This window comes from Carlito syrichta, unplaced genomic scaffold, assembly GCF_000164805.1.
Source record: "Carlito syrichta isolate Samal-C Ts95f unplaced genomic scaffold, Tarsius_syrichta-2.0.1 Scaffold100609, whole genome shotgun sequence".
NCBI classification, from domain to species: domain Eukaryota; kingdom Metazoa; phylum Chordata; class Mammalia; order Primates; family Tarsiidae; genus Carlito; species Carlito syrichta.
Genome location: NW_007044705.1, coordinates 62354 through 87164, shown reverse-complemented (window position 1 = coordinate 87164; position 24811 = coordinate 62354). Strand labels below are relative to the sequence as shown.

The 24811-nt window shown below is 34.5% G+C and overlaps 1 protein-coding gene across 1 annotated transcript in view; it reads left to right on the top strand.

Moving 5' to 3' along the window:
• The window catches only part of LOC103266374 (vacuolar protein sorting-associated protein 13C-like), a 57981-nt gene that overhangs the window by 3088 nt on the left and 30082 nt on the right, over positions 1 to 24811 (top strand). Inside the window, exons 3-17 of the mRNA XM_008063978.2 lie at positions 709 to 813; positions 1595 to 1759; positions 3255 to 3383; positions 3662 to 3795; positions 5292 to 5418; positions 9882 to 10117; positions 15091 to 15232; positions 16865 to 17005; positions 17199 to 17280; positions 17399 to 17468; positions 18379 to 18490; positions 18602 to 18715; positions 20894 to 21033; positions 23007 to 23088; positions 24477 to 24590. Of these exons, the coding sequence (XP_008062169.1) occupies positions 709 to 813; positions 1595 to 1759; positions 3255 to 3383; positions 3662 to 3795; positions 5292 to 5418; positions 9882 to 10117; positions 15091 to 15232; positions 16865 to 17005; positions 17199 to 17280; positions 17399 to 17468; positions 18379 to 18490; positions 18602 to 18715; positions 20894 to 21033; positions 23007 to 23088; positions 24477 to 24590 (1893 nt within the window). The remainder of the gene's footprint in view (positions 1 to 708; positions 814 to 1594; positions 1760 to 3254; positions 3384 to 3661; positions 3796 to 5291; positions 5419 to 9881; positions 10118 to 15090; positions 15233 to 16864; positions 17006 to 17198; positions 17281 to 17398; positions 17469 to 18378; positions 18491 to 18601; positions 18716 to 20893; positions 21034 to 23006; positions 23089 to 24476; positions 24591 to 24811) is intronic.

Sequence of the window (24811 nt, the reverse complement as noted above, 5' to 3'; positions counted from 1 at the left end):
CGTCTTCCGAGTAGCCGGAATTACAGGCATGCGCCACCACACCCAGCTGATTTTTTGATTTATTGTAGAGATGAGGTCTCGCTGCCCAGGCGGGTATCGAACCCGCGGGCTCAGGCAATTCACTCACCTCAGCCTCCCAAAGGCGCGGGATTACAGGCTGAGCCACCGAGCCCGGCTCGCATTTTGTACTTCTTATATGACTCTTGTCACATTGAGCCTTGTGTCATAATAATTAACACGTATTTTCTGTTTACTCTGTTTAGTTGGAAGCTTATTGAAGACAGGATCTGTGTCCTGTTGTTTTCCATTCTGCCTGATACAATGCCTTTCATGTAGCATCTACTTGAATACATTTAAAAACATCAATTCTCTATGTGCTAATACTTTTAAGAATATGTTAACTTTATATCATAAGTCTAATACTGGAAAATACCATTTTGAATTACAATTCTTTTAAAAAACAACCCAGCATCTTTGGAATCACTCTACTCATTGTGCAGTTGAATGGGAAGATCAGAGCTATATTTTTGTTTTATTGTTCTCTAGAGGTTTTTGTTGTCTGTTAACCTTTTGTATTATGGCTTTGATTGTATTTTTCTGTAGCCCATGATACTAAGGAAATTTCTGGTAATCTAGCAACTTTCCATTGAATAAAATTTTTACAGTCATTTATGTTTCTTATATGATGGTATGTACTTTCTGGTGTAGGTACAATTGAAGATTTCTACTAGTGCCTGGTCCAGTAGTTTCTCATTGGATACAGTGGGGAGTTACGGGTGTGTGAAGTGTCCTGCCAGCAATATGGAATACCTGGTAAAGTTCTGCTTCCTTTTTTTTTTTTTTTAAACCTTTGAATCCGTTCACTTTTTCTACACTTCAGTGAACAGAGGTTATAGGAATTTGAGTTCATAGTTTTATTTAGAGGACTGTTACCACTACATATTTTTGTAGTCACTAGTATCAGAGCAAAACCTGAATTTGTCTAGGCTTAAGACATCCAGATGAGCAACTTGGTCAGTAGTCACAATATATTAGAATCCTTATTCCATACCCTTCCCTGCTAGATACTTCTTAAATTGTAACTCTGACTACTGTGAAAATTTGAATAATCTGATATCAATTGGCCTGTTTTATTACTGCTTTTTTTTGTGTGTGAAAACAGGATTTATTGAGAGGACAGTAAAGCTCCCACAGTGGGAGGGGAGACCCAAGGGGCTGCCCTATTACTGCTTTAAAATTTTTATTTTACTAATAACATAATAAAGCAGCAAAACTTGAGCCTCTACATTAATTATAAAGCAATTTATATTCAGAATGTTAAAAAGTGAATAATGCCATACAGATTAAATCTGTCATCACAAGTTGTCATTAGTTAAAATACTGATATTTCTTGACTTGGTTTCTGATAGAGCCAAACTAAGGAACTAACAGATTTTTTTCTTGGTGAGAAGATAGTGGTGGAATATGACTTACAGTAGTTACTGTATTCGAAAATTCTTATTTTAAAATATTTTAAACTTGTGAATGAAGGGATGTGTGTATTTCAAAGAGATTAAATACAGTTTATTTAAGCTTGTTTGTTTCCTTTCTGCAGGTTGGTGTTAGCATCAAAATGAGCAGTTTTAATCTTTCACGAATAGTTACTCTGACTCCCTTTTGTACCATTGCAAACAAGTCATCATTAGAACTAGAAGTGGGTGAAATTGCATCTGATGGCTCAGTGCCGACTAGTAAATGGACCTATATTGCTTCTTCAGAGGTACATTTTTAAGAAAATATAACTGGTTCCCAAAATATACAAATAAATACTGACATATAAGTAAGAATTATATATACCTCTTTGTCATACTCACTGTGGTGTCATATTTATGTGTTAAAATATGACAGCCAGCTTTGAGAGATTTTTTTCACACTGTAAGCATATGTTAAAAAAAGAAAAATTTTAATAATATTTTCCACTAGCCTGGTCTGGTCTTTAATTCTTCTTATATGCATAGAATGTGAATGTGTTCTGTAAAAAGTACACAGAGATAAGGTACTGTGTATATGTCTCAATAGTCAGGATAATGTGTCTATATTTAAAAAACTTTTATTTTGTTGGACAAACCTAAGAGTCATATAAATCAACAAAGAGAAAGATTGTTTATTTAGTTACTGAAGAAGTTTCCTTAAAAATTAACTCAAGTTCAGCCCTTTCACTTCACAAAATAGGTAACTGAGTTTTAGACTTTTCCAAAGTCAATAAAATAATTGAAATCATGATGTTCTAGATCAAAGGGTAAAGGTTCACAAAAGGCATGGCATTTGAACTAAATTTTTCAGGCTTAATAAGATTTGAGGAGTTGAAGAGAATGAGGGGAAAGTGTGGGAGAACAGGACAGATGCAAAGATAAGCCCTACTGCTTGACCTTGACTAAGTTTTCAATTAAACCAGTTGACCCTCAGGATAGCTAAAGATTATTCTTCCATTCTTAAAAACAAAATTTTAAAGTTATTTAAAAAAATATTTAGCAAAAGCCTCGAAAGGAAGGATTCCAGATAACAATATAAACAAATTTAGGATCTAAAATCATGGGTGTTTTCAGGGCACTTGGAATGATCTCCATAGACCTGGCAACAAATAAATGTTTATTATCTTTGATGCGGGTTTGATAACAGTAGTATTTTTTTATTCAGAAATAGAATTTCCCCAGTATTCTATAACAGAAGGACATTTTGTATTAGGAACTAAAACTCCAGTTTTACAGGTAAGAAAAAGGAGGTTCAAAAAAGTATATGCTTTTATTAAGATCAAACAGCTAGAAAGATAGTGTCTGGATTTTCAGCATGGTCTGTGGTGTTGTCTCCTCTGCCTTCAGTTGTCTTTCTGGTTTATCTGGGATACAATACTCTATGTAAAAATTTGTCATGTGTTACTGACTTAAAATGAGATATGCACAAAAGCAAATGTATTAAGATAGTTTTTAAATATTTGAGATATTTGAAGCATTTTTAATCAGCAGGCTCTTCAGTGTGTCATATTGTAATTATATCATAAATACATAGGACTAATATATCTATATTTTTCTGATTAATTTTTTTTGTTTCTTAAATAGTCATCATATTGTCAGTAATCTTAATATGAGATGTGGTGGGTGTATTTTAAGAAACTTAGTAATCACTAGATCAGATTTAGAATTGGAATTTTAATTAGATAATGTCTTATTTAAACCACTGTATTGTTTTAAGATTTATTTTGACTTTTATATTTTTAGTGCCTTCCATTTTGGCCTGAAAATTTGTCAGGCAAACTTTGTGTAAGAGTGGTGGGCTGTGAAGGATCTTCCAAACCATTCTTTTATAACCGACAGGATAATGGCACTTTATTGAGCTTAGAAGATCTGGTAAGTTTTTGTATTTTAAAATAAGATGTCTTTGACTTGAAAAATTTGCTTTAAAATTTTTTGTTAAACTCTACCATAAAACTCTGGTAATTATTTGAAGGTGCTGCTATGTTAGTATATAATACCATATATGTATTTGTAAGAGATCAGAGCCAGTTTGCTCTTCAGTAAGAACTGAGAATCAAAGCTATTGTGTTTACGTAACTGATTGTAATTCTTTTTATAAGTGCAGCTTAAACCAATACTTCAAACATATTTGTTTTTTTTCCCTTTCATAGAATGGAGGTATCTTGGTGGATGTAAACACTGCTGAGCATTCAACTGTCATAACCTTTTCTGATTACCATGAGGGATCTGCACCTGCCCTGATAATGAACCATACACCATGGGACATCCTCACATATAAACAGAGGTATGAGAAAATGGGGTTATTGGAAAATCTGATTTGCTGTTCCTGGTCCACAGTAACTTCTGGGAACCACTGGGTTTCACATTTCAAATGTCTTCAGATTTTAGAAAGGTAATGTGGAGCACATGCTGTTTATTACTAATACCCTTAGTATGTTTTGGGACAGTACTCTGTAAGCAAACAGGTTATTATTTCTGTAGCAAATTAATATTCATATCAAGTGGGATAAAGAAATTATTGATAATTTCACATCATATCTGGTTTTGCTGTCAAATGAGTTTTGATACCAAACTTCAGAGAATCTTTGGACTTTTGGTGCCTTAAAAATTTCAGAATAGCAGATAAGGGAGTGAACTTGTTTAAGCATTATCTTTCTTTTGTAATCCAGTAATGCTCAGTGTACCTCTTTCTATAAATTCATATCTAATGTTTTTGATTGGGGTAGTAGAAGGTTAACCGAGCGATGGGTAAGTAGATTATGGTGTTGAATGTATAGTATAGGCTGATAGGAATTTTGTTGTTCTTGCCTTTGCTGTCATTTGGCTTGGATGATGCTTATTTAATGGAAGATAGTTTAAGCCCTGAAAATGTTTGATAATATACATATTGTACACCTATATACACATTTAAAGAAAATATATGTATATATGTAAGTTCCTTGAAGATTTCCCTAGTTTTAACTTTCATGGAGAGAATCCAGTGAGAGATTTAAAAGCACAGATTAATTACTTTTTTTTCCCAGTTCTCTGGAATGCTTCTTAAATTTTAATGGTCAATTTAAAAATATCCTGGGAATCTTAAGATGCAAATTCTGATTCAGTTGCTTTTGGGTAGGGTCAAGGACATTGCATTTTGAGCATGTCCTCAGATAATGCTGATGTCGCTAGTCCACAGACCACACTTTGTGTAGTGACAGTATGGACACTTTTTTTTTTTTTTTGGTGCACTGAGACCCATAATATTAAGTATTAAGTATTGTATTTGATTTAAAAGTGCAGTGATGATGCATACCTGTAGTTCCAGCTACCTCAGAAGCTACGGTAGAGGATTTCTTGAGCCCAGGAGTTTGTTGCTGTAGTGCACTATGAATAACCACTGTATTCCAGCCTGGACAACATAGCAAGATCCTGTCTCTAAAAAAAAAAAAAAAAATTTAAATTTAAGCACTGAATGAAGTTCTTGTAATGAAAGAGATTTACTGTTCACAACCATTTCTACAAGTGTACTCTGATATACCAATCTTTTTACTTTAATGAATTCCATTGATAGGTCAATTCAGAGTGTTCTGAAGCTTCAACTGGGGCAATATTCTGTTTCCCCAAGCTTACAGACTATTAGTTTATTAGATATTTTAGGGCACTTATTTTTAGACAGAGTTGTAGTTCATTAGCTAAAGCAAATTTATAGCACCTTGGTGCCAGTTTTCTCTTCAGTAAACTACAGGTTTGGTTTTCTCAAGGCCAAAATATTCTAATCTTCCCCTTTCAATTGTGTTTTAGTGGGTCACTGGAAGAATTGGTCTTGCTGCCAAGACAAGCTCGACTTTTTGCCTGGGCAGATCCCACTGGTACCAAAAAGCTTACATGGATATATGCAGCAAATGTCGGGGAGCATGACCTATTGAAGGTATCATTTGATGTGAACAAGGACTCTAAAGGTTGCCTGAGGGCAAGGGAAGTAGACATGTTGTGTCATCACGTCTCCTTTGTCCTTACTGAACTAAATATAAATTGGTACTTTTGGACTTTAGTTGCACATTCTGTTTTTATACAAGTATTTTGTTTTAAATCACCAAAATTATATTTATACAATTTAAAGAATAGGCCTGCTTCATCTAGCTCAAGTGAAGACCAGTAAAGCATCTTTTTTATTTACCTGTTTTAAGAGGAAGAAATTGTAAAGCTAAGTGAAAAAACATCTTTATTTTGAACATATCTATACCACTGCTGACTCTGAGGATTTAGGTATGTTTTCCTAAGAAGGACTACATATATTATTAACTAGTGGAGTCCGATAGTATGCAAATTATTCTGTGTAAGAAATTATTGAAATTTTTATAAAAATAAATTACTTAGGTAGCCAAATTGATTAAAAATATATATTTCTTTAGACTTTTATACTCTAGACAGGCCCTAAGGATTCATCTACCGGCTCCCATCTTGATTTTCTAGTTCTTTTAAATGCATAATTAGGTTGTTTATTTGAAATTTGTTTTCTGTTTTGATGTAGGCATTTATTGTTGTAAATGTCCCTCTTATTACTACTTTTGCTTTATCCTGTAGATTTTGCTGTGTTGTGCTTCCATTTTCATTTATTTTAACACATTTTTATATTTCCTTTTAAATTTCTTCATTGATATATTGTTCATTCTGGAGCATTGCTTGAGTTCTGTGAGTTTGTATAGATTTTAAAGTTCCTCCTGTTATTTCTAGTTTTATCCCATTTTGGTCAGAAAAAAATCATTTGATAGGATTTCAACTGTTTTGAATTTGTTGAGATTTGTTTTGTGTTTTAACATATGATTTGTCCTGGAGAATGTTGCATGTGCTGATGAGAAGAATCTGCATTCCACAGCAGTTGTATGGAATACTTTGTAACTTTCAGGTCTATTCGATTTAGAGTGTAGTTTAACTCCAATGTTTCTTTGTTGAGTTTCTGCCTAGAAGATCTCTCCATTACTAAGAAGAGTTGGTGCTGAAGTCCCTTCTATTATTGTAGTGCAGTCAGTCTCTCTTTAGATCTATTATTGTTCTCTTTATATATATGACTGTCCTGGTGTTGAGAACATATATACTTACAAGTGTTATGTCCTCTTGTTGAATTAACTCATGTATCATTATATAGTGACCTTATTTGCCTCTTTTTACACTCTTAGTCTTGAAGACTTTTGTGTAAGTATAGCTACTCCTGTTCTTTTTTTGGTTTTCATTTGTGTGGAGTATCTTTTTCCATCCCTTCACTTTCAATTTATGTGTGTATCTTTATAGGTTTCACTTATAAAGTGAGTTTTTTGTAAGGAGATTGTAAGTGGGTCTTATTTTTTAAATTAATACCTACACTGTAGTTCTTTTAATTGGAGAATTTAGTCTATTTAATTTCAGCATTGTAATTGATAGGACTTACTGCTGCCAATTTGATACTGGTTTTCTGGTTCTTCTGTAACTCCTTTCTTCCTTCCTTCCTTCCTTTCTTACTTTCTTACTGTCTTCCATAATGGTAAAGTGATTTTTCTCTGGTAGTGTGTTTTAGTTTGTTGCTTTATATTTTTAGTGTACTTACAGGCTTTTGCTTTATGGTTACCATGAGAATTACAGAAAACACCTTATAGATATAATGCATTATTTTAAACAGATGACAACTTAACTTTGATCACAAAATAAACAAGTGAAAAACTAAAAAACTACACTTTAATTCTATTTTCCTATATCTTGACTCTTTGTTATCTCAGCTTATATCTTTTTATGTTGCCTGTCTTTTAGCAAGTTGCTGTAATTATTATTATTTTTGATAGATTTACCTTGTAGTCTTTATACTATAGATAATAGAAGTGGATTACACACTACAATTATAGTATTAGAGTATTCTGAATTTGTCTGTGTGGTTACTTTTACCAGTGAGTTCTATACTTTCAGGGGTTTTTTTGCATGTTAATATTTGCCTTTCAGACTGAAGAATTTCCTTTAACAGTTTTTGCAAGGTATTTCCAGAGGTAGTGGATTCCCTTAGCTTTTGTTTTTCTGGAGGTAGAGTTTCTCTCTCTTGCATGTTTGAAGAAAAGCTTTTTTGAATATTCTTGGTTGGCAGGCTATTTTTTCCCTTTTGGCCCTTAGAATATGTCTTCTTACTGCTTCCTGCAGAGCATGGTTTCCACTGAGAAATCTGTTGCCAACTAAATTACAGCTTCTTTATATGTTATTATTTTTTTTCTTGCTGCTTTTAGGGCCCCTTTTTGGCCTTGACCTTCAAGAGTTTGGTTATTATAGGCCTTGGAGTAGTCTGATTTGGGTTGAATTTGTTGGATGATCTCTGACTTTTCTGTACTTGGGTATTTCTGTCTTTTTCCAAGTGTGGAAAGCTTTTGTTATTATTTATTTGAATAAACTTTCTGCTCCTCCTCTTTCTCAACTCTGGACTGCCAGTGATGCTTAGATTTGGTCTTTTGAAGTTATTCTCTATATTTGCAGGCAATCTTTGTTCCTTTTAATTATTTTTTTCTCTTCTATTTTTCAGTAGCCTGGCTTACAACTAATTGATTCCTTCCTCTGTTTAATCTAGTCTGCTACTGATTGCCTCTAATATATTTTTAAGTTCAACAAATGTATTTCTCAGCTCCAACATTCTGTTTAATTTTTAAAATTATTTCAGTCTCTTTCAGTTTATCTGATTTATCTTGTTTTTCTTTGTTATCTTGAATTTGACTGATTTTTCTTAGAATTTCTACTTTGAATTCTTAATCTGGGAGCTCAAACATGGCTGTCTTATTACGGTCAGTCACTTCACTGGCTTTTTGCTTTGTTCATTTAAGGAGGCCATGGTTCCCTGTTTGCTTTTGTTTTTTTGTGGCTCCATGTCTGTGACTTCACCTTGAAGGATTAGTTATTTATTCCAGTGTTTGCTCTCCGGCTTGTTTTGGTCTTTCTAAGGTGTGTTTGCTTTTGCAGTTGTTTGTGGGTTTCTTTTTCCCTAGATTACTGCTTCCTATTCAGCACTAGATGGTGTCATAAGCTCTGGTTTACCTCCACTCTTGGAAACGTTTGGCATAGTGCCTGTCCCCAGCAGTCAGAGGGGTCCCAAAAGGATACTCCAACTGTGTGAGAGACTTTCTAGAGATTTGTACCCAGAAGACCCATGGACTGTACCTCCCACATGATGCTGTTGAACAGCCATTCTAAACTAGCACCTCCTTTGGCTGAGATAACAAGCAGAGTTTCTGGGCTGAGTTTTGTTTTGCCTGCTTCCTCTCTTTGTCTCTAGCTTCTCCATGGGTTTTTCTTCCTACATGTACTTGCAATGCTTCCCATGGGTTAAGGCAGTAATTGTTTTCCTGCAAGGGAACCCAAAATGATGGGAGCTGGCTGTCCACCTCTATCTCACCTTTTCCGATACAGAAATCATAATCACAGGAGGAATTTTCTACATATGGTGCCTGGCAGGTTGGGTGAGTGGCATCAAGGGTAAAGAAGTTGTTTCTCTTAGCATCTGCTTGGAGTTTTTCACCTCTCTGTGGCCCTGTGGATTGTCTTAACCTCAGGTTTAAGTTTTGGTATGTTGCTGGTGATGATCTTAGCAGTGAATAGTTGTGTTTTGTGTTCTTTGGGGTAAGAGGGAAGCCACGTTGCTTCTACTCTGCCATTTTGATGATGTTACTCTTTCTGTTTAATTTCTGACCAATTACAATTCAAAGCAAAACCATTAAATAGATTATGATAATGTGACAAAGAAGGAGATGACCATAAACCTTCATGCAATGAGTAACACCATGTCAACACATAAAACTTAAAATGCTGGAAACTAATGGAAACATAATTATTTGGGGGATATTTTAATGCCCTCATTTAATTTTAACAGATCAAATAGATGTAAAACAAATAAGGTCAGAGAATGTTAGAATAATAACTCAGATTGAACTAAGATACATACCACATTATGTACTTTACGGAAAGAGAGTTCACCTTTTTAATAAGTATCTCTGAAAATGTGGTTGCATATTAGAGTAAAAAGAATTGGACCAGGCTACTTTGACCATATAATATACCTTAAAAGTAATAGTAAATTTTAAATCACTACGTTCAATTATTCCTGTGCTCTTGGCAACATTCTCTATTTGTTTTTCGTTTTTCCCAAGTAAGGATGAGATGAAAAGTACATAGTAGCTACTTTTACTGCTTGTGGAAATGAACTGCTGTTATATTTTTGTTAAGCACAACATTAAGAGAAATGTATTATTAATTTATAATTTAATTCTTAATTCAACAATTTGAATACTAATTCAGTAGTTATTTCTAGTCTTTCTCAGTTGCTGTAGCTCAACTTTATGTAATAAAAACTTACTATGTGTGGGTTTAATGAAAAGTCTTTATTTTTTCCAGGATGAATGTGGACAGTTTCCGTATGATGCAAACATCCAGATACACTGGGTATCATTTTTAGATGGGCGCCAGAGAGTTTTACTTTTCACTGATGATGTTGCCTTGGTTTCCAAAGCACTGCAGGCAGAAGAAATGGAACAAGCCGATCATGAAATAATCTTGTCTCTCCACAGTCTTGGGCTTTCCCTAGTTAACAATGAAAGCAAGCAGGAGGTTTCATATATTGGCATAACCAGGTATGTAAGAAGGAAATAAGGCATCAGAGACCTCTAAATGGTATTGAATTCATTATATCCAGTTTGACAAAAGTAAAAAGATACCTGGTCTGAATTTGATATGCTGTATGTCTATTCTACAGCTTATTAAATGATTGTTTGAACTGCTAGTTGAAAATTCCCAAGGATAAAAAGATGACTAAGATAATTGTCTTTGCCTTCAAAATACTCATAGTCAGTTGGTAAGGAAGAAAGTGGTTTACTTCTTGTTTGTAGGTGTTTTTAAAAATGACCTACACAAACACTGAGAAATGCTACCAAGAAGGACATGCATGTGCACTGGAAATATGGAGGTATCAGTGACTAATTTGTGTAGTAGAGGTTAGAGAAGCTGGCATGAGTCAGAGGAAACCAATAGAAGTAAACTGGAAAAAAAGCTTCATAAAGGAGGCAGTATTTGATGAATACATAATCCTTAATGGGTGTTCATTGTAACACTTGTGGGCCAGTTATTTTCTCTAGTTTATGCTTGTGTAAGGAAAATATTGAGTATTTGATTTTTAAAATCACACTTACTTTCGTAAAAGACTCATTCTTTTTTGGAGGTTGATAGGTGGAATGATGAACATGATACCGGATGTAACCAGTATAGGATCTGTCAGTACTCATGTGTTTAGGGGAGTAAAAGCAAATTGAGGAGAAAATTAAATGAATGAAGAGATTATGTATGTAATATACTTCACACAACACCTGACAATTCAAGGATTATTTTAATAGTATCATGCATGGTACCACTAATAGAGTATTAATATATTTATGTGTATCTAAGTAACATACTTTCCTGATTATACATTTTAGTATTATATAGTATTTTTAAACAATGTGAACATCATTTTTAGTCATACAGATCCAGTTTTCTCTTGTTTTTTATTTGCTATAACTTCTTTTTACTTTAATGTTATGTAAGATACTAGATTTTGTCAGGTTTGACTTTACTTATAAGGACATGTAAAAAATTCATCTAAAAGAACTTCTTACCTTTTTATGACTTGGTACATACTCAATAAAATCTAGACTTTAAAAGAAAATTCAGTTACATAATTTTTACAGATAGTCTTTTACTTTTTCGAGCAGTTATAGGTCTAGAGAAAATTGAGCATAAAATATAATTTCCATATACCCACAGTGATTTCCCCTATCATTAACATCTTGCAATAGTGTGGTACATTTGTTACTGTTGATGAGCTAATATTGATACTACATTATTGTTATCTAAATTTGATAGTTTATGTATGGTGATTTTATAGTACATATTTCAGTTGGGTAGTATCAGTCTTCCAGTTTTGTTTTCTCCTCCAATATTTTATTGGCTCTTTTGCTTTTTATATATACCTATAATCAGTTTGTTGGTATCCACAAAATACTTCACTGGGATTTTGATTGGGATTGCATTGAATCTATCAATTAACTTGGGAAGAACTGACACCTTAAAAATGCTGAGTCTTCATGCCCCATGTACATGGATATCTGATTTCTTTCATCATTCTTTTGTGGTTTTCCTCATATAGATTTTGTTTATATCTATTTCATTTCTTAGATGCTAAAGTAAGTGGTATTATGTTTTTTATTTTATTTTATTATTCTTTTATTTTTGAGTTGAGGTCTCTCACTCTGTTGCCCAGGCTGGAGTGCAGTGGCATGCTCATGGCCACCACAGCCTTGACCTGCTGGGCTCAGGTGACTCTTCTACCGTAGCCTTCCAAGTAGCTGGAACTACAGGTACACGCCACCAAGCCTGGCTAATTTTTAAAAAAAATTTATTTATTGTAGAGATGAGGTCTTGCCAAGTTTCCCAAGCTGGTCTCAAATCCGTGGGCTCAGGAATCCTCTCACCTCAGCTTCCCAAAGTACTGGGATTATAAGCGTGAGCCACCATGCCTGTCTTTTGTCTTTTATTTCAAATGCCAATTGTTTATTGCTGGCACAGAAGAAAGCAGTTGACTTGCTTATTAACGTTATATCTTGCAATCTTGCTATAATTGCTTATTAGTTACAGAATATTCTTTGTTGATTCTTTGGGATTTTCTGTGTAGACAATCATGTCATGTGTGAACAAAGATACTTTATTTCTTCCTTCTCAATTTTCTTTTCTTACTGCATTATCTGGAACTTGTAGTACAATGCTGAATGGGAGTCACTGAGAGTGGACATACTTGACTTTCTACTGGTCTTAGGAGGAAAGCGTCTAACTTCTCACCATGAAGTATGACACTCGCTATAGGTGTTTGTGGATGCCCTTTATCAAGTTGAGGAAGTTCCCCTTTAAGTTCCTCAGAATTTTATCATGAATAGGTGTTGAGTTTATGTAATCTACAGTAGATATTTTATTAAATACCTCCTTTGACTGGTATCCCCAAACACATTGTTAATACTTTGACTAATATCAGCAAGCTATATAAATTAAAACATTATGCATTTGTATTTTATTATTCTATAAATGTATGTAATCTATTATGCAGTCAGTACTCTCTAATTCAGGTATCAACAAAGTATGGCCTATGTAAGCCAGATTTAGCCCACTTCCTGTTTTTGTACAGCTTCTGATGTAAGAATCATTTTTTACATTTTTAAATAGTTTCAAAAACAAAAGAATATATATTGTAATACATGAAAATTATGAAATTCAGAGTTTGTTCTTCAGAGGTAATGTTTTGTTGGAACACAGCTATTTTTATTCTCTTATATCACTGTGACTCATGTGCTACAAATCACTGTATGTGTCATGCAGATGGCTGTATTGCAGCTTTTTTCATTACTAATATATGTCCATCATATCATAACAAGAGAAAAGAGGACTTTTTGATTGTCACTTTTTTAGGGCATAATGGAGTGTGAATGACCTCATATTAAATGGCAGAGCATTATTTTATTATGGAATGAAACTATATCTGTGCTAAAATAATACAATATATGTTGACATTTCCAAACTAAGCACTCATCACAGCATTCCCAAATCACAGGAAAACAATGGTCAGAAAAATTAGCAAGTTTAATGCAAAATATTTTCTCACACAGAATTACTTCACAAAAATAAAAAACAATATGGAGGCTACAAACAAAGTTTCTGAGTCACTCATTTGCTAGCCAAGCAAGGAAAGCTTTTACCAATAGTGAGTTCATTGAATCATGTCTGATTGCAGCAGCTAAAGAAATGTGTCCAGAGAAAATGAACTTGTTTAAGACTATTAGCCTTTCAGTGAGAACAGTTGCTTAAAGAATTGAGGACATTCAGAGCAACATCAGTAGTCAATTTAAAAAAACAGTTGTTTTCCTTGACTCTTGATGAGTCAACAGATGTTACCATCACTTCTCAGTTATATATTTGGTAAGTTGGTGCTGAGTGTGAAGTGATTGAAGAATTTACTTCTGTAAATAGTCTGCCTATTTTATTTATTTATTGTAAAATTATTATTTATTTATTGTAGACAACTACAGGCAGGAAGATTTTTAAAGAGGTTGAAGAAATGCTAATTTAGTATATCCTGAAGTGGGATCTCCTAAGATGTATTACAACTGATTATGGGAAAATTATGTGTGAAGCAGAAAAAGACTTAGTTAAACAAATTCACAAAACTTGTGAATATATAAAGCATTTAAAGTCTGTTGTATTAGTTGTCAGCAGGTTACTTAGTGGAAAATATTTGAATCTATCTTGTGTTACCAAACCGGTAGTCAGAGGACTTTATTTAGTCTTGTGGAGTTAACCATCATCAGTTCTGTAAATTTTTGTCAGAAATAGAAGCTGAATGTCCTGATTTGTCTTACCACACAGTAGTTTGAAGGCTTAGCTGTGATAACCTTTTATTGCACTCTTTCAGTTCTGGGCCAAGAATAAATTTTTTTTTTAGCAAAAAGAGCCACCCTCAACTACTCTTATTGAACACTCAGTGGCTTTGAATATTAGCTTTTGCTGCAGAATTGATAGTTTCTTCGTAAATTTCAAGCTAAAATTAGAAGGCTTATGTGCAGTGCTTACATGCAAAACTTACACTGCAGTAAGGTCATTTTGATGATAACTTATGTTTAAGTTTTTATTATATACTTCCTGTCTGTCCAAAGTTAGTTAAAACAAAAAGCCAGACTGCCACTCTCTCACATACCTGGAGAAGGATATATTTTATGACCTGCACCTTCAGTTCCAGCAACATATTTGCCAACCTCAATGCAAGTACAAAGGAAATCGCCACATTTCAAGATTCATTTGTGCAAATTGAGGAACTTCCGCTTAACTTTCATTTGGAAGTGATTGATCTGCAAAGTATTGATATGCTGAAAGACAATTATCTAGAGAAGAGTTTAACAGAATTTTGTAAATGCCTTCCACGCCACATATATGTGCAATTAAAATAGTAAATTTACATAGGTTGATGTCAGTATTTGACTGTGTCTGTCTATGTGAAACAGTTTTAAAAATGCTTATTACAAATCAACATTGTTAGGTGAACATGCGAAATCGTTTTTGACAATGAGTAACACAATTAGGTGGAATTTTTTTCCCCACGAAAGAAGTTTGTTTTTCTCATTAATAGACTTGGGTTTTTAAAAATTGCACTCCATTTTTATTTTATATGTTAAATTTTATCAATTGGAAATCTGTAGAAGTTTTTTTTCTCTTTTGTATCTGAGTGCCTATGTAATAACCTTGATTTTGTCTCAGCTCACAAAGCCTAGAATATTTACTGCTTGGCCCTTTGTAGAAAACGTTTGCTAATCCCTTAATTGATTGATGTCAAAGTATGATAGAAAAAATATGTTTTCCTTGCCCTCCCTTTGTATGTACTTTTCCAACAGAAATATAATTTGCAATTTAAAAAAATATCTTGTATCTATATGATTTTCATAGGAGATTGAAAGTTATTTAACCTGCAATTGAATAAAAGTTCCCCAAACCTAAATATGTATTCCTTATTTATTTTCCCTGTGAATTATTTTAGTTCTGGTGTTGTCTGGGAGATGAAACCAAAACAGAAATGGAAGCCATTTAGTCAGAAGCAGATAATCTTATTGGAACAATCCTATCAGAAATATCAAATGTCAAAAGACCATGGCTGGATTAAACTGGACAGTAATTTTGAGGTATATTAGCATGTTTTTGTTTTGATTTTTATATGATGTTTTGTTGTTGGTGATGGTGGTAGTAAAATTTGAATGCCTAAGTAAAGATGTGTGTAGAAACTAATTTATTTATTAGTTAATAAGCTCATATTTATTAATAGGAGTGGCGTGACTAATGATACATATTAGTAAAATTTTAGTCACATGCTATATGAGACAGGATATGAAACTGTCTCTCTTCTGCATTTTTATAATTTGTTCTATTTACAGATCAGATACTTCCATGAAAATTGTTTTGTTTGTTTTGTTCTGTTTTGTTTTTGAGTTGAAATCTCACTCTGTCGCCCAGACTGGAGTGCAGTGGCTGCTCCCGGCCACCGGAGCCTCGACCTGCTGGGCTCCGGCGATCCTTCCGCCTCAGCCATCCAAGTAGCTGGAACTACAAGCGCGCGCTCCCACGCCCGGCTAATTTTTTTGATTTATTGTAGAGACGAGGTCTCGCCAAGTTTCCCAGGCGGTTCTCAAACGTGCGGGCTCAGGCAATCCATTCACCTTGGCCTCCCAAAGGCTGAGCCACCGAGCCCGGCCAAAAATTGTTTTGTTTTTAGTGAGATTATGGAGAAGTTAAGATTACTTACAGAAACTTTTTATTGTATATTTTGAATAACATCAGTATATATTGCTAAATGAAGACTGTGTAAAATGATATATTCCATTGATGAAAAACCTACAAAAGCCTGCTCAAGTAAATTCATTAGATGTGAATGACTGTTGGATATGAGTAGGCATCCATAAATAAAGGTGTGCTGTATGTGGTGTTGCTTTACATAGTTCAAACTAAAAGTCACCTTTGCTCCAGGAAGTCTTCAGAAGCTTAACTGCAGTTTCCAGCTTGTTCTGGTTTAATTATACGGTTTGGTTCCTCTTTGTCCCTGGTGTCTGATGGTTCAGTTTGCGCTGGTCACCGGTTATGTTCCCCACCCACCTCCATTAACGTTGGCCATATTTAAATGAAAACAAACAAACAAACTATACAATTAGTATCAGAAGTAAGTAAGCTGTTAAATATTCATAATAAAACAGTTGTTTAAGAATGATCTGGTATTATCTACCAGTATTGAAACTTTTTATATAAAGCATTTTTTAAAAAAGTACAGCCTCTGTAATTTCCTTGTTTTTCTGAAGCCTTTGTTAGAAAAGTGGTGCATCTGCTTCAAAGATCTCAACTGCAGATCACTTTAAGACAGATTTTTTTTTTTTTTGAGTCTTGCTTTGTGGTCCAAGCAGGAGTGCAGTGGCTCAATCACAGCTCTCTGCAGCCTCAACCTCCTCGGCTCAGGTGATCCTTCTGCCTCAGCCTCCTGTGGCTGGGACTACAGGTACACAGCACCATGCTTGGCTAATTTTTCTATTTTTTGTGGAGACAAGGTCTTCCTCTGCTGTCTATCTGGTCTCGACCTTCTGGATTTAAGAAATCGTCCTGTCTCAGCCTCCCAAGGTGCTGGGATTACAAGTATGAGCTGTTATGCTTGGCCAAGATAGATCTTTTGGTGAGACACAGAGATAAAGTTATTTTTTTTCTTTTAGTTTGATCAGTGAACAGAAATTTAAAATGGAATAGTTACTGTACTAATACCAGCTTTTTTTCCCCAGGTCAATTTTGGTAAAGTGCCGATGGAAATGCGCCTCCCTATTCGGTGCCCTATTAAACGAGATTTTTTATCAGGAATTCAGATTGAATTTAAGCAGTCTCCTCACCAGAGAAGTTTAAGGGCCAGGTTGTATTGGCTTCAGGTAAGATTGCCATTCTCAATTAAATAGATATTTGCCATCACCTTGGGAATCTTGAGAATGAAATTTCTTTTTTATAAGGTTGTAGTTTGTAATTGGTATCTTTTTGTTTGGATGAGTTTTCCCCATTTTCCACATATCCCATTGATTCACAGCTTATTTTGAACCCTGCTGAGTTGGCTTTCTTGCTTTTCAGGTTGATGACCAGTTACCAGGTGCAGTGTTCCCTGTAGCTTTTCACCCTGTCGCCCCTCCAAAATCTATAGCTTTGGATTCAGGTAAAAAGCAAATATAAAGCTGAGGTATGGACATAACTTGCTTATGAAAATTAGACAAATATTAGTTTGACCTAGTATAAAACGTTATTTTTTTGCTTGTATTCCTTCTTCCTCTTAGAGCCCAAACCCTTCATTGATGTGAGTGTCATTACGAGATTTAATGAGTACAGTAAAGTCTTACAGTTCAAGTAAGTAAAGATTCCTGCCCACTGTTTGTCTAAAGGAATTTAAGATGAGAATCCACTTTGTAAATGAACTTTATTATTTTTGAAAGTGACTTATATAAAATTCTTTTTCTTTTTCTTTTTTTTTTTGTGTTGAAGTCTTACTCTGTCACCCAGACTGGAGTGCAGTGGCACGCTCCTGGCCACCGCAGCCTCGACCTTCTGGTCTCTGTTGATCCTTCTGCCTCAGCCTTCCAAGTAGCTGGAACTACAGGCGCACGCGCTACCATGCCCGGCTAATTTTTTGATTTATTGTAGAGATGATGTCTCACTAAGTTGCCCGGGCAGGTCTCCACTCACCTCAGCCTCCCAACGTGCGGGATTACAGGCTGAGCCACCAAACCTGGCTAAAATTATTTTTCAATTGAACCTATTAATCTACTTTTGGTGAAGTCATCTTTTATGCTTCAACTTATTTTACTAATAGTCTAGTCAGAACATGTGTTGAAGTGTAGAATTCCTACAGCCACCTTCCCCTCTTTATATCTCAAATTAAAATATAAAATCGTAAGTAAACTATAAATGATATATGTATTTTTGAGCTGTATTATTTAGTGCATTTGCTGTGAACTTTAAACACTGGATAATACATGTGATGTCATCTAATTGTATTTGTCTCTTTTGTGACATGATAAATGTGAACATTTGGAACTTTAAATGCTGAGGGTTAATACCACACTATTATCTTGAATGAAGTTTTCACTGTAGTGAAAAATCTCAGTGTAAGTAGACTTTGGTCTTATTAGCATAATTTTTGAGAGGTAAAGGAACAAGATCTCACTGTGGCTTTTGATTAAAATCAAAGTTTTAACATTGAAAATGGAAAGGCTTGATAGAAATCCTTTATCACCTTTAAAAACATTTTTTTCCCTAGATATTTTATGGTCCTCATTCAGGAGATGGCCTTAAAAGTTGATCAAGGGTTTCTAGGAGCTATTGTTGCACTGTTTACCCCAACATCTGACCCGGAAGCTGAAAGAAGACGGGTAACATTTTTATCTCTTGGGGAAATATATAAAATTTAAATCAGCCTTTTGGGAACTCATTGAAGTAGAGAAAAAAATTAAAATAGAAATTCTTGATTTAATTTTTTTCAGACTAAGTTAATTCAGCAAGATATTGATGCTCTAAACACAGAATTGATGGAGACTTCCATGACCGACATGTCAATTCTAAGTTTCTTTGAACATTTCCATATTTCTCCTGTTAAGGTTTGTTATCATTATTATTTTGAACATTTAGTGTAATTATTGCAGAACTTTTCAAGAGTCTGTATAAAATTTAATGTGTTGTATCACTTATTTGGCATGAATTTTGTTTGATTAATCGAAATAATTAAGGCAATTCTCTGTAACATATGTATAGCCATAATCCCCACAGAGAAACTGCTAGAGCATGTTCTCTAGTCTTGAATTAATAACCCCTTTATTCAAGGAAGAAGCTGACAAAAGCATTTCTTAATTAAGCGTAGAAGTGCTTGCCAACATTTAATGTTTTGGTTGCACTTTGTAACTATTCTCACTGTTGAAACAGAAAGCTATAATGGGTGCCCTAACTAGAATGTGAAAACGCTGAAGTAGGTATTATACTGTTGATGTGATGTTTTTCCCCCTTCCAAAATTTGATTGTAACTAACGGAGTGGAAAATTGGATACCTTTCACTTGCCTGATTTTGTACTTTATGAACCTGTTTTATTTCCCCTTTTGTTGTTCTTTTTAGCTTTTGCAGGAAAAGATGACTGCTTAGTAAATTCACAGATGCTATCAAGCATAATGCTCTAAACTTGTGTAATGGCCAGATATATAATTAAGTAACTCTTGAAAATATTGATGATCCTTTACAGTCTCAAAAACTATTTACAGCACATTATTTTCAATGGAATTTCCTTGTCCATTCAGCTAAAATGAATGGGTTTATAAAATTGAATTATTTTAAATTGTTGTATTAGTTTGGTGATATCAGACATATCCTTAGTGTCAGGTGTAAAATTGATACTGATTATATGATAGGTTGTACATAATTTATTTCTCATCATTAAGTGAAAATCATTTGTTTTCGTGGAATTGAACAATACCTTCAACAAATATTTATTGAATGCCTGTTCTCCAGGTTGCTGTGGAGATACAAAATTACTTCATGGCATTTATAATTGAAGATATTAAAGATTGATAATTTACCTATTCATGTTCTTTGGCACACTGGGAATTGTGCCATGAAGTCAAATAACAAAGATCATGAACCACAATCACTTTCTTAATTATTGTTGTTTTCTTAGGTGGCTTCGCCCTAGGGAAAGGCTGGGTGTCTTTCTACCTGTGCTTTCCTTTTCTGGGTTCCAGCACTCCCAGATTCTGCACACAGGCAGAAGTCCACATCAACAACCAGGCTCTCCTAATCTTGTCCCAAGTCTACTTTCCTTGAGCTATGTGTTGGTTAGGCAATAATCCTATACCATGAGAAAGGAGAGTGTTTGACACGTGCTGATTACCTCTTGTTCTATTGTACTAATGACGGTGCAGCACAAAGAAGTGGCTACATGAGAAACTGAGCTGTAGGGTCTGTATGAGCTGAAGACCTTATTACTCTTTTAAATATTTATTTGGCAACTTGCTAAGGGTTGCCTTAATTGGCAAGCTATTGTTATTTTTAGTTTTTATGATGGCATAATTATAACATCATTGTTATTATTTGTTGCCACAAATGATTTACCTTAATTGGATAAAAATAAGTGATTACCTATTATTTGGATAGGTAGATTACTTGTCTGTCAGTTGACATGTTTTTCTGCTTAAATTGATTTTACCAGCTGGGAGTGGTGGCTCATGCACTTTGGGAGGTCGAGGCGAGAGGATTGCCTGGGCCCATGGGTTCGAGACCAGCCTGGGCAACATGGTGAGACCTTGTCTCTACAATAAATCAAGGAAAATCAGCCAGGTGTGGTGGCGCATGCCTGTAACTCCAGCTCCTTGGAAGGCTGAGGCAGAAGGATACCTGAGCCCAGCAGGTCGAGACTGTGGAGGCCATGGGCATGCTACTGCACTCCAGCCTGGGTGACAGTGAGACTCCGACTCAAAAACAAATAAAAATAAAAAGTTAAAAAAAGATTCTGCCTTTTTATAAAGTGTGTTGGTCTCTATATGAACACAATAGTTCTTACAAGCTTTGAATAAAATTAGAGCTCTGTTTTTGAAACACACTAATTTGTATTTTATCAAAAAGTATAGAGTCTAATATAAGTGGGTTATTTATATAATGTATAGTGTTAAATAATAGTTTTTACTAGGACCCTAATTGTAAGAAAAATTTGTTTTTTGTATCTGAAAAACCTGCTTCCTCTGTATGTACATTTTTCATTTTTCATTTTCATTTACTGAATCTTATTTTTTAGCTGCATTTGAGTCTGTCTTTGGGTTCTGGAGGTGAAGAATCAGACAAAGAAAAACAGGAGATGATTGCAATTCATTCTGTCAACCTGCTGTTGAAAAGCATTGGTGCGACTTTGACTGATGTGGATGATCTTATATTCAAGTAAGACTTCTGTTAGAATACACTGGGAAACAGGTATACAAGGTCATGTCTCTGGATATTAAATCTCTCCATTTGTGTGATGTTAGCTTAGAAAAATGATAACTCTTACTACTCACAATTGAAGAATTTGGTCTATTTCTGATCATACTCTTTAGGTATGCTTATTTTATTCATAATGATAAGGTAAAGAGCCATATATTTTCTTTGGCTACTCATATTTAGATAATACATGAATGTAGAATAAAAATGGAATTTTGTAGTTGTATATTATAAATTTACAATGCTACAAAATTATATTTATAAACATGTAGCAATAGGGTGAGATTTTAGTATAATCATATGGCAAAATATAGCTAATAAGAACTCCTTGCTACATTTAATATGAGAGTATTTGTATGTGTCAGATAAATATAAATTAAATAAATGCTTATTGAATTGAGTATTCAACAAAGGGGTCAGGTGCGGTGGCCTTATGCCTGTAATCTCAGCGCTTTGACCTCGTGCCTGTAATCTCAGCATTTTGGGAGGGTGAGGCAGGTGAATTTCTTGAACCCGGGAGTTTGAGACCAGCCTGGGCAACATAGCAAAACCTCGTCTCTACAAAAAAAAAAAAAGAGAAATAACTAGCTGAGTGTGTTGGCACGCACCTGTAGTCCCAGCCAATCAGGATGCTGAGGTAGAAGGATGTCCTGAACCCAGGAGGCTGCTATGAGCCATGATTGTTGTAATCATGCCACTGCTCTCCAGCCTTGGCGACCCTGACTCAAACACACACACAAACAATGGAATTGGAACAAGTAATTATATTACCTGAAAGGAAAATACATTTATTTATATCATTTTCACCTCACATTGACATCACTCAGTCTCAGAGAAAATAAGGATAAAATATAAAATTCAATCTGAAAAGATAAAAGAGTTTAATTTCTGTTAAATCTCTTCAGTTTAAAAGCAATGGGAAAAATTCCAGTGGAAAATACAGGATACATTTGACTACCTAAAAATTAAACACTTTATAACAAATCAATTAGAAAACAAATAACTAGGAAAATATAATGACAGATATAGCAGAAAGAGGATCAGTAGTCTTCATATTAAATTTTAATAAGAAAACCCTAAAGATTTCAATGTTTTGGTGACCAGATGGATTGAAGATTATTCACAAAAGGGAAGACACAGTAGATGATGGATAGTTGAAATGTTCAACATTATTATTTATCAAATAAAACATGTAAATTAAAGCAAATTATCAAAGAATTTAAAATATGAGCAGTCTTAGTACTAAGTAGAGAATTGGGCACTTATTTTATACTGTTAGTATAAGTGGCAAACTGTATGTCTCAAAGTCTTAAGTGTTTTTGTTGTCCTTCACTCAGTAATGCTTTTTGGGAATTCTTTCCAAAAGCAATCTTGAAATTTAGCCAAAGAGTTATATTCAGTATACACACAACATCATTAATTATTATACCAAAAATTTTAAATATTTAGTGGTAGAAGTGTTTTTGATGACACTACCACACGATGGAATGCTGTGAATGCATTAAAAATGGTTATGTAGAATTTTAAATAACATATAGAAATACTCCTCCACAATGTTGAATGTATTATAACGATGACATTCAAGATGTTTCAAACATTTTATAATTGCATAAAAAAGAAATAATTCAAAGGGGGAAATCAGAGGAAAAAACTTAAGAATCCACTATATGGTGAGATTATGGTTGACTTACTCTTTATGTGTTTATTGAGGCTGCAGTGAGCTGTGATTGTGCCACTGCACTGTTTTTACAATAATTTAGTTAACATAATATTAAGATAAATATGTTAAGATATATAAATTGTATGCGACAGATGTACAAAGTGAATTGTCAGAGTATTAGCTATGATTAGAATTAGCTGTCATTGAAATTGAAATAAGTCCCCGTTTTTATCACATAATCTGTTTCTTTGAATCTTCTCTTTCACTCCTCCAGACTTGCTTATTATGAAATTCGATATCAATTTTACAACAGAGATCAGCTCATGTGGAGTGTTGTTAGGCATTACAGTGAACAGGTAATTTTCTATCATAGTTGTTCATAAGGAATATACTTTATAAAAAATCAAAACAAAACTTTTGTATGTGATTGTGTACAGTATGCAGTAATGTATATCCAATTTACCTGCTTCAGAATCTTACTACTCAGTGATTTTCTTTAATAATTATTTCTATTTCTGTAGTTCTTCCCCCTTTATACACCTTTTTTTTTTTTTTTTTGAGTTGGAGTCTCACTCTGTCGCCCAGACTGGAGTGCAGTGGCCACTTCTGGCCACCGCAGCCTCGACCTGCTGGGCTCCGGCGATCCTTCTGCCTCAGCCTTCCAAGTAGCCAGAACTACAGGCGCATGCTACCATGCCCGGCTGATTTTTTTTTTTTTTTTTAATTTATTGTAGAGATGAGGTCTCGCTGCCCAGGTGGGTCTCGAACCCGCGGGCTCAGGCAATCCACTCACCTCAGCCTCCCAAAGGCGCGGGATTACAGGCTGAGCCACCGAGCCCGGCTATACACCTTTGAAAACATTGCCTTTGTTCCTTTTTTTCCTTTGTGATTCTGGCACTTTGGGAAAGAATAGTGATTTCCTAGTCATTGCATTTGCTTTAAGTGATGTGGCTTCTAAGTGAAATCTAGTGAATTGCAAAAGGAATTCTAAGCCAGCTTCCTCCCTATGCCTCAGTTACCCTTTGGTTCACGTATGCATGCACCAGAGACACAGTCGTTGTTCACGTATGCATGCACCAGAGACACAGTCGTTGTTCACGTATGCATGCACCAGAGACACAGTCGTTGTTCACGTATGCATGCACCAGAGACACAGTCGTTGTCGTAGAGCACTTGGGTACCATTTGATGTACCATGGAACTGCAGGTGATGTTTCCCTTGCCTTCCCAGGCTGGAACATCTTTTCTTCTATGGTATTGTGTAGACATTATGGTTATTGCATGTTCAAATAAGGATATATTTTGTCTTGTATTTGTTTTGGTACTATTCCCTGTCTACTTTAGAGTAATACTAATGATAAGATATTAATAAAAACAACTAACAATTACTGAATTATATATTCATTTAATATGCAGACTCACCCATGCCAGGTCAGTATAAACTTCCATTTTATGGATGAGAAGACTGAAGCTCATAGATACTAAGTGAGTTGTCCAAGATCTTATAACTGCGAAATGGCAAACTGTGCCTCCAACCTAGTTCTAATTTGAAAGTTCTGTGTAAAGTATTATCATAGTGCCTGGCACAGGGTGAAAGATTAATTAATGGACGTGGTAGTAGTTATTCCATACAGCTTTCTTTTAGCACAAACTTAATTTTATCAGCAAACCCCTTTTTTTTCTATTTCATTATGATGTTTTTTCTCACAGCAGTTGTAAAGGACTTAATTTTCTTTCTTCTACAGTTCTTGAAACAGATGTATGTCCTTGTATTGGGCTTAGATGTGCTTGGAAACCCATTTGGATTAATTAGAGGTCTGTCTGAAGGAGTCGAAGCTTTATTCTATGAACCTTTCCAGGTATTGAGCTTTTATTTATTTTAAGGATAGGTACAGAAAAATGGTTGTTCTAGTTTTTTTAGTAACAAACAGTAATTTGTATTTTAATTGTGTCTGAGAGCTAAATAGTACTCAAATATAATAACAGAAATTCATCAGTTCTACATTTTTATGTATGTGAGGTGACACTGAAAAATTGTTTAGCATTCAGTGAGTACTTATAGTATTTGGGCAATAAGACA